Below are 13881 nucleotides of genomic sequence, written 5' to 3'. Positions count from 1 at the left end.
CTAATTAACTAATTTTTGTCAATAAAACTATCCTCTTTTTAATAATAGATAGATACCATAACTAAAATACCTCACATGTTATGTCGTCTTCTTCTTCTTTTCTCACGTTCTTCTTTCTTCTGTTTCTTTTATCACGTTCTTCTTTCTTCTACTTCTTTTCTCACAACTAAAATACCTCACGTACTACCTACGCCACCTCACTATTCACCCTCATCTTGCTGGCACACAACCTTCGCTTGACACTGCTCTTTACGTTAAGTCTCATTTCCAATCTTTAAACCTTCAAACACATGCAACTAACTACACTGTTCTACTCTCATATCCTTTATTCTCTTCAGTTACTCTCCACTCTGCTAACAGTTCAGTGCATGCTTTAAAGTTGTCTGAACCAGGTTTAAATGGTGTTGTTATGCCCTATCATGCATATTCACCATCAGGGTCAGTGTATGGTAAGCCTGTTTTCTTGAATTATGGTAGGGAAAAAGACTATGATGCACTTGGTGTGCATGGTGTGAAGGTTAAGGGATGTATGGGGATAGTAAGGAGAGATGGTGGTTTGTCAAGAAATGAAGTTGTTGAGAAGGCTGCAGAGCGCCTCGGTTAGTACCTACGCACAAAAAGAGAAAATATCAAATTTCTAAGTAATACACTTTGTAGTTGTTGATTGAAATAAAATCAGAAGTTACCAATTTCAAAATCAAGTAATTGAATCACAATCAGCAACGGGTGCTACAATTTCGGCAGTCCTTGGTGTAGGTCTGGCGGTTGGCGCAACCACTGAAAACACAACTATACAAAGAAGGTGGAGAAAGAGACAAGAAACTTCCATTTTATTAGATCATGAGAGAAAACTCCTGTCAGCGATTTCGACCGAGAGAGAGCATGGTTTCAGAACGTGGGATGAAACAGTATTTTTAGTTTTAGGTAGGTTTCTTTCAAATAGTAACTTCCAATTAAAAATAGACCGAATCCCCTTTGTATGCAGTAAAAACCTCTTTCTCATGGTAACTTTCCAATTTAAAATAGAATATTTAAAAGTTATAATTAAATATAAACAAATTAAATTCAGATACAATAACTAATATTTAACTAATGAACTAATTTTTGTCAATAAAACTATCCTCTTTTTAATGGATACTAGTATACGTACCCGCGCGATGCGCGGATCATTTCAAAGAAAAAGAAAAAAAGGGGGAAGAGACATGATAGAAACAGATGTATATTGCAGATTTTATATTCTCATTTTTCTTGGATCAATCTTGTTCTGAATAACATTTTCCTTTGGTATATGTAACAACTACTATTTCATTACTGACCATTTCTTCCAACAATATACAGTCTTTTGCACTCTAGAGCCAACATTACATTTACAACAAAATCATTTTCTTTTCGTGGCTTTGCTTTGTTATTTTCCTTTCTTAAATTACTCTTGAGGATCTTTTAAAATACCGGAAGGAAACATAAGGAAAGAACAATTAAAAACAACAAATAATGAAGTTCTAGAAAGAAAATGTGCTATGTGAAGCGAAAAGATTGGTCAAAACCCAAAGAGATCATTTGTTTTAAGTAGGCTATTTTGCAAACAAAGCATTTGTGAAGTGTTTCATCGGCGAGAAATAAGCAAGCCGCAACTTTGCACCTAACTTTTGAAAGTCAAGAAGAACGATTGCAAAGTTATAGCATCGGACAAAAGTACCTAAAAAAGGAAAATAACCTCCGAAAAGCGAGTAGTGTAATCAAAAGAACTTATAGTAAAAGTGCGCAAAAAGCCGAGGTGTTCCACTCCGTGTATGTTTCCTACTATTTAGATAGGTGGCTAGGGTGATATAAATTAGGTTGTAAAAGAGAATGAGGAGCAAGATACCGGAGTTGTGATACATAATGAGGAGCAAGATATCGAGTTGTGATACATACTTACGCAACTTGTATACAAATATAGAGAAGATATTTTCATTTAAGGAATATAAATGTATCAATGCCCCTTATTACCTCAAGTCTACATATTTGTAGAACCGAAAATATAGGAACAATCTCGAGAGAAAATCCAACACTCGTAACCATCAACTTTCATTTATTTATTTTGAAATGGAAATTGTCTTATAAACAGAATAGCAGAAAGATTATGCATCCAAATTATCTCCCAAAAAAAAAAAGAAACCAAAATAAGGGATCCGTATCTATCTACCTAGTGGTTCTATAACCTGCAATAGGAATTTCTCTTCATTTACAAAATCTAATTCAATTTGCACCAAAGGTAAGTGAATAGCTGCTATCAGATTAAATCTTCAGTGCTGCTGGGTTTTCCTTCAAAAACTCTTTTTTACCTTTATCTCTCATAGACACCATCATAGATGAGATAAAATTCGTAGCTTTACAGTGAGTAGACATATGTTTTAGTTGCATATGTTTGAGCAAGTACTTTCAGTAATGGTGCATTTATTGGAGCAACAACTTCACATAGCAAATGCTTGCACGTGTTCCTTGTTGAGGTTTTAGAGTAAGCATTTAATTGTCCTCAGACTTTGTAATTGTTGCGTAATTTAGATATTTTGTTCCAAGGAGCTTACATTGCAAGGTTTCGCTTGCGAATTTGATTTCTTCTTTATGGAAAGAGGAGATACATAAGTTGTTAGAATGACACAACATTTCTTTGAACGACATCCTTTCTTAAAACATATGTAGTTGAAACTAACAAACACTCAGTACAAAGCAATTAATGACCTTGCAAATTTTTTTTTTGTCGCCATCCGTTATGTAAAAAGAACGTATCACAACTTAGACACGAAGAAAAAGTAGCAAGAGTGCACCAACTAAGAGAAATAAAATAAAAAAGACATGTAGCATTCAAAATTTTCCCATGTATGAGTGTTAAAACCAAACTTCGACCAAGAACCCAAGTAGAATTAAGCAAACCTTAGTTGTTGACAATCCGAACCTATCATCTTCATTAATATTGTAGTCACATTACACAAATCAAATACTACTATGAAGAAAACTCAGGAAAATGTCTCATTAAAATATACAGTACTTCAAATGCATTCACATAATCACAGGTTGATCTCTGTTTCAGAAATACACTATTTACAATGAATTTCACTGTCGATTCTTTTCATTTATCATAAGACCAAATATATTCACTTGTCTTACCTTGTTCTCTCTTTTAATAGTAAGACTTGAAGAGCCAATGTCAGAATTGAAAAAAGAAACCTTTTTTATGAATAAAATGCATTAAAATCTCTATTCTCCTCTTCTAAATTATTAGATCAAATATTTACTGCTATTTGAACTTAGAAAACATTATAAAGACAAATGAAATAGTAAAAGTAAAAATAAGAAGTAGAACAACATATTTGCAGTCCATATAAGTGTCGCAACCCAGGCATGAAGAATGATAGTGCTGCAATATTTGGCAACAAATGACAACAACTCACTCAATTCTACGCTTTACTTGGGAGATATATTAATTTGTTTCATATCTGTTCTCTAAGTAGAAGACATGAACATGACACCATTTTAGGAGTTATTATTCACACATTCTAATAGATACTGCTACATCTGATGACTTTTTATTATAATAAAGGTGGTGTTTTGATTGAGACTGATTATCTCCAAATGATAAATAAATATAGAGGCAACTGATATAAAGAGATGCGGCAGAACATCAAAACTAAATCATTCTTTATCAGTCTACAGAGCATTGCAGCACAAATCAACAGTACCAGACTTCATTCAATTTTTTTTAAGACTTAAAAATAAGAATCTAGCAATATGCACTTCTTTCTGTGAGAGCTTACCTCCTTTGTAAGCTAGGTGATCTAGCCCCAAATCTTAAGATTAAGAAAATCAAAAGCTCGGGGCCAATGGGAAAATATAAATCAAAATTCCCCATGGTTCTAAACTAACCACGACACATGACCAACATAACATAATAGTAAAAAAAAAATACTTTATCCCCAAGAAAGATATACATCCCAAACTAACTCAATTTTTGACTTAAAAGTAACAATGATTCTTTTATCCAGTATGTTTTATTTTCAAAATTTTCTTATTTTCACGACCCTTTTCGGTGTTTACTTCATGCTTTGTCCATCAGAGTCGGTAACGACCAAACTTGTGATTTCCGTAATAAAGCACAATAAGAGCAGAAGTACGTTAAAACCATCGACTATAAAAAAAATCATCATTTACCACGAAGAAGGATGCGTTAGTTCATATAAAGCAAAAAAAACGTTGGGAAACCGAATCTTCTAAATACATAAACAAAGAGCACAGTTTGATCTCTAACCACAGAAGAAAGGAGATTTTCAAGATTAGTAAGGAAAAGGGAAATTTAAAAAAAAAAAAACTTACGGGAAAATAAATAAATCTTCAGGGCATAAATAAAAATGGTGTTGAATTTAAAAAATACCTCCGCGTAGCTTAGTGCAGTGTAAAGAGGGATAAAGAGAAACATTAGCACATCGAGTCAGCAAGTAGAGAATCTATATTGTAAAGCAACTGTCAGAAGAGAAGAGTAAAAACACATTATCCAAATCATCTAGGCATATAATCAAATATCTTGTGTACATCGAGAGGAATATATTTGGTTACCCAATTCACCTAATACCAAAATGATATACCCATGAATGTAGAAAAAACGATAAACTATGAAAAGAAAATTGTACGGATGCCATAATTTACTTGCTATCTTCTTTGCAAAAGCTTCAAAATCAATAACATTAGCTAGAAAACAATAATCAATTGCAGATCCTTTCATGTACGAACCACTACACCAACTGTCAAGCCACATAAAAAAAGATAGCAAGAAAGAATTAAAACTGACAATGAGAGAGAAAATGAAACGTGAGAGAAGAGAAAGAGAAAAGGAATTAATACATACAAAGTAGGCCAAAGATTTGTTTTGAAAATAAAATGAACGGAGGGAATAACTTCTCTTTTGGTACATATTTGCTTCCACTACTTTGTGTTGCAGTTTTAAAACTGGCACTCACCTTTTGGTGGAGAATGTGAAAAGTGGGAAGTAACTTCCCAATTTAAATTTAAAATAAGTTTAAAATAAAATAGGTTTCAGAATAAGTAATTTCCATTATACCCTTCCAATAAACAAATGTACTGTATTTGCTCTTTGTCCAAAAATCTGATAACCTTAAAAAAGGTAAAGAGTCCTAACCGTTTGGAAGTTCCGGACCGTTATACTGATTTGGTGGAACCAAATTGTACCTGCTTTTGTTATTTTTTTATTTTAGATATTAACTTTATCACTTGATAACTTCCCAATTATTTTTAATTCAAATTCAAAACAGTAACTAAAATAACTAATTAACTAACTTTTGTCCTAAAACTATCCTCTTTTTAATAATATATAGATCATAACTAAAATACCTCACATGTTATGTCGTCTTCTTCTTCTATTCTCACGTTCTTCTTTCTTCTGTTTCGTTTCTCACAACTAAAATACCTCACGTACTACTTCTTGACTTATTCCACTGCAAATTAATTTTTCTTCCACTGCAAATTAATTTTAATTAATATTTATTTTATGTTAAATAGATTATTGTTGTTTTTACTTCAATTCTAATTATGTTTGTTTTTACTTTGCAGTCACATAACATGAAGGCAAAGGTAAGTAGAATCAATAGTTTATTTTTTCTTTTGGGATCTGCGGTAGGTGATTCAAGCATTAAGTCTTCTGTTGCTTTCTCTTTATTTTTTTCAGTTATATTGTCTTCCTTCGCTCTTAATTGAGGTCTGTATTCTTGTTTAGTTTCTTAGCATTATTAATTATTTATAGATTTAGCAATTTTATTAGTTAACGGTTGATTCTTTTTCCCTTTCGTATTTAATATTGAATGTAGAATTTTTAAAGCCCAATTGAGATAAAACTGAAACAACAAGTGAGGAAACAAACCCCTCAATCCAAAAAGGATTAAAAAAAGTGAAATTCTTAACTTATCCACATAAAAAGGAAGCTTAAACTTTAACCTAAAGCGAGCAAAACAAAGCAGAAAGATCAAACGAAGGAAAAGAAAATATGGAAGTAGTAAAAACAACAAAAAAGACCTGAATTAAAAAAAAAAAAAAAAAGTTTTGTTAATGGGGGAATGGCAGCCAAAGAGGAAGTGAGGAGGGATTTTCAGAGGTTGAAGAAGACAGGACACAGGCGGAAATAAATAGCCTAGATGTTGGCTTTAAATTAGATTATTTTGTAATAGTTAAAGGTCCTTGAGGGATTTCTTTTATATATTTTTTTAATATTATATGGAAAGAAAAACGAGTAAGGGAGGAGAACACTGAGAATTTAACGCACACTTATCGTGCGTAAGATTTCCTTCTATCGATTGGGTTATAAATGTTGATGGTAATTCATACCTTATTTTACGCTAATCGATTTCTGATTTTAATTTCAAAAAAGATTTGATTCTATTTGTTTGGTCTATTAGTTAGCTAATAGCTACAAGTGTAATAAATTTTGGTATAGTCATCTAATGTAGTTGACTTCTTATTAAAGTTATACTAACTAACTATCAATTGTATTACTTGGATGAATCAATCCAGAGTTAATTGGTTCAAGAAATATTTTGAAGGAAGAATAGTCGTTTATTATCCTCTCTAGAGTGTCAACGGTTTCCCTATGTATATTTAACGTGTCAAGCATGTATAAAGATTGACAATTTGGTGAGTTATTGATATAATTAAAGATTAGTCATTTAGGCTGATCCCAAATTAAACTGTCAAAGTTTTAAACCAATATTGGTCAAAATAGTGTACACAATAAATTGATGTTCAACATGTTTGCTAGAGGTCTAACATAAAATATTTAATAAGTTATTCAAATCGTGTAACTTTGATTAGTCAATAGGCATTTAAACAGCACAAAAACATGTCAACTCTCATGGTTGGTGTCACTTTTAGCTCATATCAGCCGCCCGAGCTAACATGAAAAATATAATATAGGTTCGAAAATATTCAATAACTTTGATCATCCTAAGAAACAAAAGATGTATAATACAAAAGCCTTGCTAAGATATATTGAAAATTTTGACTGAGAATTATAGGGCATAACCCCGAAGGGAGCCCTTTCAAAAATTCTCGACGGCCCAGGCAGAACCAAGGCCGAAGAGGGGGTTTGGAAATAGTTTTCAACCAGCAATTGACGCGCCTCGGTTAGTACCTCACTAGCTGCGTCATTGCCCCAAGCGCAAAGATACTTCTCTATGTTTTTGTTGTCGAGTTTTGTAGCCCCCATTTCTGGACTCTATGTCTCCACATTATCGATGTGGGATAACTGCTAGTTGGATTAGTATATTAATCAATCCTAACTTCTAAACTAGTGCAAGTGGAAACCATACAACTGTCCATTAGTTTTAAATTATTTCACTTGATTAACTTTAGTTACTTAGTAAGTAGCTAAAGGTCTAACCTAAAATATTCAGTAAGTTAACTTTTCATTCATCTACTGAGTGCTCTTTCATCATTTCATTAAATGATTATACAGGTCAGGTCAAGACAAGAAAGTGCTGCACTTATGACTTCCTTTTTTCAGCTCCTAACAAAAGATATCTGCATTGCCGTTTTAACTTGATTAGTGAATAGGCATTTACATAGCACAAAAACATAATAGAAGCTTATAACAATAACTACGTCTCAATCCCAAGTGAGTTGGAATCGGCTACAAGAACTCTCGTGGTTCATCCCTCCATTTTAGCTCATATCAGTTCAACAACTTATGAGAAGCTTATATAACTAAACTTTCTAGGAATACAAATATACAATACATATACTATCTACTACTACTCATTCGAATATTGAGACTTCAGAAATTCTATCTCGAGCTGCAAAGCAGAATTTTTCTTCTTTTCATTCTCCACTTCATTTCTCAGCTTATCAATCACCTCAATCAAATTGTCTTTCCTATTAACTTCCATAACATGTAGTTCCCCATGAAAAATGCTGATCAAGTTCATTACATTTTGTCTTTGATCATCCAAACTCTTCTTCAGAAACAATAAGCTAGCCAACATCACTTCCCTACTAACACTCCCTGCAGCCCCAATTTCACCATGATTTTTTCTATCTACACTACAAACAATAGCGCCTTCAACCTCAGACGACTGGCGCGAACCTCCTGGTGAACTTATAGTCGATGTATCGGAAAACAATTCCGATACATCGACTTGCTTCACCGCATCATCAACATTATCTGGTTTTAGGCTACTAATTTCTTGATCTTTTTCAGCTGGAAAAAGTACTGGATCCAGTTCGAACCCGTCCACATTGAAATTCCATCCACTTATCCTTCTTTGTTTAGAAATTTCTCCCTGTACTGGATCATCCTCCTCATCATTGTCTTCATCAGATTTCTTCAAGGAAAAAAGTCTCTGAATCTTTACTTGTCTGAACCTCTGTTCTACACTTGGCAAGCCCTGCAAAATATGCTTAACCAAAAAATCAGGGCCTTTATTAGAGCTTTTAAAGAAAGGATGCTTTAACAGCTTCTCTGCTGATGGCCTTCTGAATGGATCCTGATCAAGACACAATCCTACCATATCCTTAAAAGCCTTTGAGAATTTCTTGTAATCCTTGCTGTTTTTAGTTTTCTCATAATCAGAAAACCGAAATCGCTTAGTGATTTTCATGAATAAGGACTTTGAAGGAGGAAGATGAGATAATGGAGGCCTTCCATGTGCTAATTCAAGAGCAGTAATACCAAAAGACCAAATATCAGCCTTGAGACTGTAACCTGCAGCCCATAATAAAGAAAAAGTAGTTTTATTAGGTACATAAAAAATTATAAAAGAACAAACAAAAATTTAAAATTAGTAAGAATTGAGCAGGTTGTGTTATGACCCTCTTTTTAGCCTAAACCATTTTAGTCCAAGTATCTTTTGGGCGGGTCATTAACTCAGCCTCTTTTATCCGCCTATTTGACACCCCTACCTGTATGCGAATGTATCACTTCAGGAGCCATCCAATAAGGCGTACCAGCCATATCAGTGAACATTAAACACGAAGAGGAGGAAGAATATGACGAGCCATAAGCTGAAATTGGCTCGTAGATCGATGCAGATACTCCAAAATCCGCGAGCTTTATAGTTCCATCAGAATCTATCAGGATATTCCCTGATTTAATATCACGGTGAAGATGGCCTTGATTATGAAGGTACGCCAACGCGTTAAGCGTTTCTTTGAGGACTATCGCGATACAGGGCTCAGATAAACCATCAGGGAAAGATGAGGAAATGATGGATTGAAGAGAACCAGCTGACATAAAAGGCATGATAACCCAAAGACAACGATCGACAGTGAAGGAACAGTGTGCTTTAAGGATGTTTGGATGAGAAAGAAGTGACATGGTTTTCGCTTCGTGTCTAATGTTGTCGAGATCAGCTTTTGATTGATCAAGATCAATGGCTTTGATAGCTACAACAGAAGAGTTCATAGGAAGACAAATCGCCTTGTACACAATAGCACTAACACCTCTACCAATCTCATCGAGAATTCTATAGCATGTTGAATCCAAAGGATATAGAATTTGCTCTTCTTGATTATAAGCCATGAATGTGAGGTTTGTCAGAAACTCAGTTTTTTTGTTTTAATTTGTTGTGAAGAAAGACTTGAAGTATGGCAAATTTATGAATGAAGTTTCCAAAAGAGGATGAAAGAAAGACTAAAAAGTAAAGGACACGGAGAAGCTTTGAGTTGTTTCCTGTGAAAGATTGGAAAAAGGACGTTTATCCAGAGCGGTGACATATTTATTTCATTACACTTTTTGCAAAAGTGCTTGTGTTGTTGTGCATGTGAATTTTCAGCTGCCTTTCTCTTGGATAGCAAGATAAGGATCATGAAAAATTGGCTTGGCTGTTCAGTTTTGGGACATAGTTACGTGTTATGAATGTTGAAGCTTCGCTACCATTCGTTTGTCAAGGATCCTGTCTCTTCAGCTAATTTGCAATGGCCATGTTGTTACAAGACTTGAGAGATTTAATGTCAGAGTCCACAATTAGCTCCCACATGTCTCAATTTATGTGATACTTTTTACTTTTCGAAATTTAAACTACAAAATTTTGACCAACATTTTAAAATGTATTTTTTTACTAAATTGATATGAAAAAACTTGTACTAACTTGTAATTGTAGTACTTTTCATGTAGTTTTCAAATATATAAATTTTAATATTAAAATATTGAGTTAATCTAATACAATTTAGCTTCAAAATTTAGTTAAATTGACTTTCGAAAAGCAAAAGTATCCACATAAATTGGGACGAAGGGAGTATATATTTTTTGCATTAAATCCATGGGGTTTTTTTGACATTGACCCATACCTCGTATTTTATTTAAAGGGAAAAAAGTTAGTCCCTCTATTTTTTGTTTGTCTTACTTTTCTTTTTAGTCTGTTTAAAAAAAGAATGTCTCTTTTCCTTTTTGGCAACCCTTTAATTCCAACTTTTCACATGGCATGTTTAAAGCACAAGATTAAAAGACATTTTGATACATTCTACATATCTTTAATTTAAGTCCATAAAATTTAAAAATCTTTATTACTTTTTCGAACTCCTTATCAAGTTAAAACTAGACAAATAAATTAAATGACTGGAGTATAAAGGAAGGGAACACAATTCCAAACCTCCGAGACTCCGATCCTAATGGTGGTTAAGCAGTAAACTGTCTTGCTAAAGACGGTATGAGTGTTCAACCAAGAAACTAGATGGAAAGAGTAAGTAGGATCATGGGCAGAGCTGGATGTTAATTACGGATTCGGCCGAATTCAATAGCTTTGGTTCAAAATTGATATTTGTCTTTAATTTCATTGAATATGTGCAAACTCAATAACTTTGGTTCTAATTTTATTCTTGTCTTAAAAATTTATTAAATGTGTACAAATATTAGATCAATGTGCAAACTCAATAACTTTGGTTCTAATTTTATTCTTGTCTTAAAAATTTATTAAATGTGTACAAATATTAGATTAGAACTTAGATTCAGAACTCAAGTTTCAAATTATGACTGCCTCTGAAAGGACCAGTACGTACTATGTAGTATGTACATACTAAGGGTGTACATGGACCGGGTTGATTCGGATTTTTCAAATATCAAACCAAACCAAATACGTCGGGTTTTTAAATTTATAAACCAAACCACACCAAGAAAATTCGGGTTTTCTCGGGTAGTTCGATTTTTTCGGGTTTTTTCCCGAAAAATCTTCATACAGAACATATGACTTTTACTTCAAATATTTCTTTAGTCCTAGAAGATACAACTATATAAGTAAGGTGTTTCTTAAGAAAATAACACAAAATGTGAGATGGGTGATGACATCATATTAAAATATTCAACAAAAAAGATAATAAAATCTATTAAAATAAGTATTGCTAATTAATAAGCCATAAAGAAAATGACTTTAGTCTAAATACTAAGTTATGCTAAAATAAGTACGGTTAATAAGTATTAATTACATGACAAAGAAAAAAATTAAGTTATGTATTTTTATGCTCTAAACCAATTATGCAAAACTAAAAAATAGATATCCAACATTACTGTCATTCCTAGTGTTAGAATTGAATTTCTTTTGTTAGCATTAGTGTTGAGTTGGTTTTGATTTTAGACTTTATTTGAGTTATTAACATCTATGAGATATAAAACTTATTGGCATTCAAAATTCCAAGTTCAAACTTAAAATAATATGAAAAGACAAAAAACTATGAAAAAATTTAGGAAATATTAACAAATTATATTACAAGTAAATATTTTTATGTATAAAATATTTTAAAAATTGAATACACGTAATGTCGGGTCGATTTGGTTCGGTTTGACTTTTTTTAGCTAAAACCAAACCAATTATGGTCGGGTTTTTTTTTTCCAACACCAAACCAAGTCAAATCAAATTACTAATCGGATTTTTTTCTCAACTTAATTTGATTTATCAGTTTGGTACGGTTTATCGGTTTGCTTTGTACACTCGTGGTACATACTATGATATACGTGACTACCGTGGTCACCAAACGAGATCAAGAAAACAAGCTGAACAAGGAATGATGGACTTGGACTAGGCCCATACTGTGAATCCAAATCATAACCACAATAGATGGGCTAGATTCATGTTCTTCCTTCAAAGGGTTGGACAAGCAATTGACAGTTGTCTAATCTTCCTAGCAGTTTGGGTCTACTGTCATCCTCAAGAAAAAACAATTGTTTTTAGAAGCAATAGGATTGAGATATAGCTTAGAGTTTCAATCTAGGAATTTTTACTTGGTGTAGCTTCTTCTAAGAGGTAATTATTAAATATAACTATCTTTTAATTTATTTATATTTAGTAGCTACAGTGATTTTGTAAATTACTCATTCGTAGCTACACCAAAATACATAAAGTTAGAGTGGCTGAAGTGGTTACTGAGGTTCTCACCCTACCCGCCCAGGTTCGAACTTGGCCAATAACATTTTTTTTCTTACATATTTTCCCTAGCTTATTCTCCTTGTATTTCGCCATATGTATTTGGCTCATATTTGTATTAATTGGTCTGAGTGTATTTCGTCATATGTATTTGGCCTGAGTGTCTTGTATCTGAATGTATTTGGCTTCATATACATTCAGATACAAGACACTCAGGCTAAATACACTCATATATGATATAAGACATATGAGTCAAATACATATGACATACATTCAAATAAAGTTCAAATACACGTGACATCAGATACATGTGACGTCAAATACATATGAAATACAATATGAGCTAAATACATATGATGAAAATACACTCAAAATACAAGTAGAAGAAGCTAGGAAAAATATGTATGAAAAGTAATGTTGTTGGCTGGGTTCGAACCTGGACGGGCAAGGGGAGAGTCTCGCCCAAATACACGTGAATATACAAAGTACACAGCTTTTGCTTAAAAGTAAGCTACGAATTGTAATTTGAAAAATGATAGCTAGTAATGGTAAGATCCTCCTCAAAGGTAGTTATATCTGTAAGTTTGCCTTGAATCTAAGCTAAATTACAATAGAAGTGAATGAGTTTAAGTTATATACATCATCCGTGTAAAGAATATTCACACTATTATGTCATATTTATCAGTTGTAGTAGATTACATTTCTTATTTTCAAGTTTACAAGTCTCATATTTTATGAGTTTTATCTACAAATATCTTTTGAATGACCAGGCAGCATAACTTTTTTTTTTTTACATTAGCGATGTCTAACAAATTGAATTGTCAAGTAATAAAACCTTCTTATTAAGCTTATGCAATATAAATATGGATGTTCAATGAAAAGCTTTTGTTATAAGTGAATTTTCAAATTCTTTAATAGAGAACAACCCCCCCACCCTCACTCTGTCTCTCACTCTTTTCCTTGGCGAGTTGTGTTATGCTTAGTCTCTTTTGGTTTAGAAGAATTATACTCTCTTCTCAATATATTAGCGTCTACTTTCCATTAGTCTCTTCGGAAGTTGTGTTATGTTTACTCTCAAGTTTCCCCTTATTGAGTAATGAATATTTCGTCTTCATTTAGTATTTTTTATATTTATATGGCACTATGGAATATTTAAATCAAATCTATTGGAGAATGAAACTGATTGTTACAAATAACTTTGAGGATCAATTTACTTTTGCCTGGTAAATCACTGAAAATAGTTGTAGCTGGAGAAAACAATCTATTGTGGGAAGGATGGGAAGTTGGTATATGTACAACAAAAGTTAGCGGAAAAAAAGATTTGTCACCTTGCTAAAATTGTAGTAAGAGTGGAGTTTCAATGGTTCCTATTATTAACAAAAGTGTACTAACCAAACCAACCCCCACCTCACCCCCACCCCACCCCACCCCACCAAAGAAAAGGAAAACTGAATTTTGGAGAGAAGTTGCTAGGTAAATTGGGAATCGATTT

General features: G+C 32.9%; 1 protein-coding gene, 1 long non-coding RNA gene and 1 other non-coding gene across 3 annotated transcripts; 1 reads left to right on the top strand and 2 right to left on the bottom strand.

Moving 5' to 3' along the window:
* The first annotated feature begins 5405 nt into the window (after window positions 1-5405).
* Window positions 5406-6173, top strand: LOC132051781 (uncharacterized). Its single transcript, XR_009413881.1, has 2 exons — window positions 5406-5622; window positions 5717-6173. It is a non-coding gene; the product is annotated as an uncharacterized LOC132051781 (long non-coding RNA).
* An 882-nt stretch (window positions 6174-7055) lies between these two features.
* Window positions 7056-7206, bottom strand: LOC132054967 (U4 spliceosomal RNA). Its single transcript, XR_009414440.1, has one exon. It is a non-coding gene; the product is annotated as a U4 spliceosomal RNA (small nuclear RNA).
* Window positions 7207-7559: 353 nt separating this feature from the next.
* Window positions 7560-9871, bottom strand: LOC132051777 (serine/threonine-protein kinase BLUS1). Its single transcript, XM_059442977.1, has 2 exons — window positions 8938-9871; window positions 7560-8740 (listed from the first exon to the last, which is right to left on the bottom strand). Exons 1-2 carry the CDS (start codon window positions 9554-9556, stop codon window positions 7791-7793), a joined length of 1569 nt encoding a protein of 522 aa, XP_059298960.1. The 5' UTR covers window positions 9557-9871; the 3' UTR covers window positions 7560-7790.
* Between the last annotated feature and the right edge of the window lie 4010 nt (window positions 9872-13881).

This window comes from Lycium ferocissimum, chromosome 4 (assembly GCF_029784015.1).
Source record: "Lycium ferocissimum isolate CSIRO_LF1 chromosome 4, AGI_CSIRO_Lferr_CH_V1, whole genome shotgun sequence".
Taxonomy (NCBI): domain Eukaryota; kingdom Viridiplantae; phylum Streptophyta; class Magnoliopsida; order Solanales; family Solanaceae; genus Lycium; species Lycium ferocissimum.
Note: the sequence above shows the minus strand (reverse complement) of the source record. Positions and strands in the feature narration are given on the sequence as shown.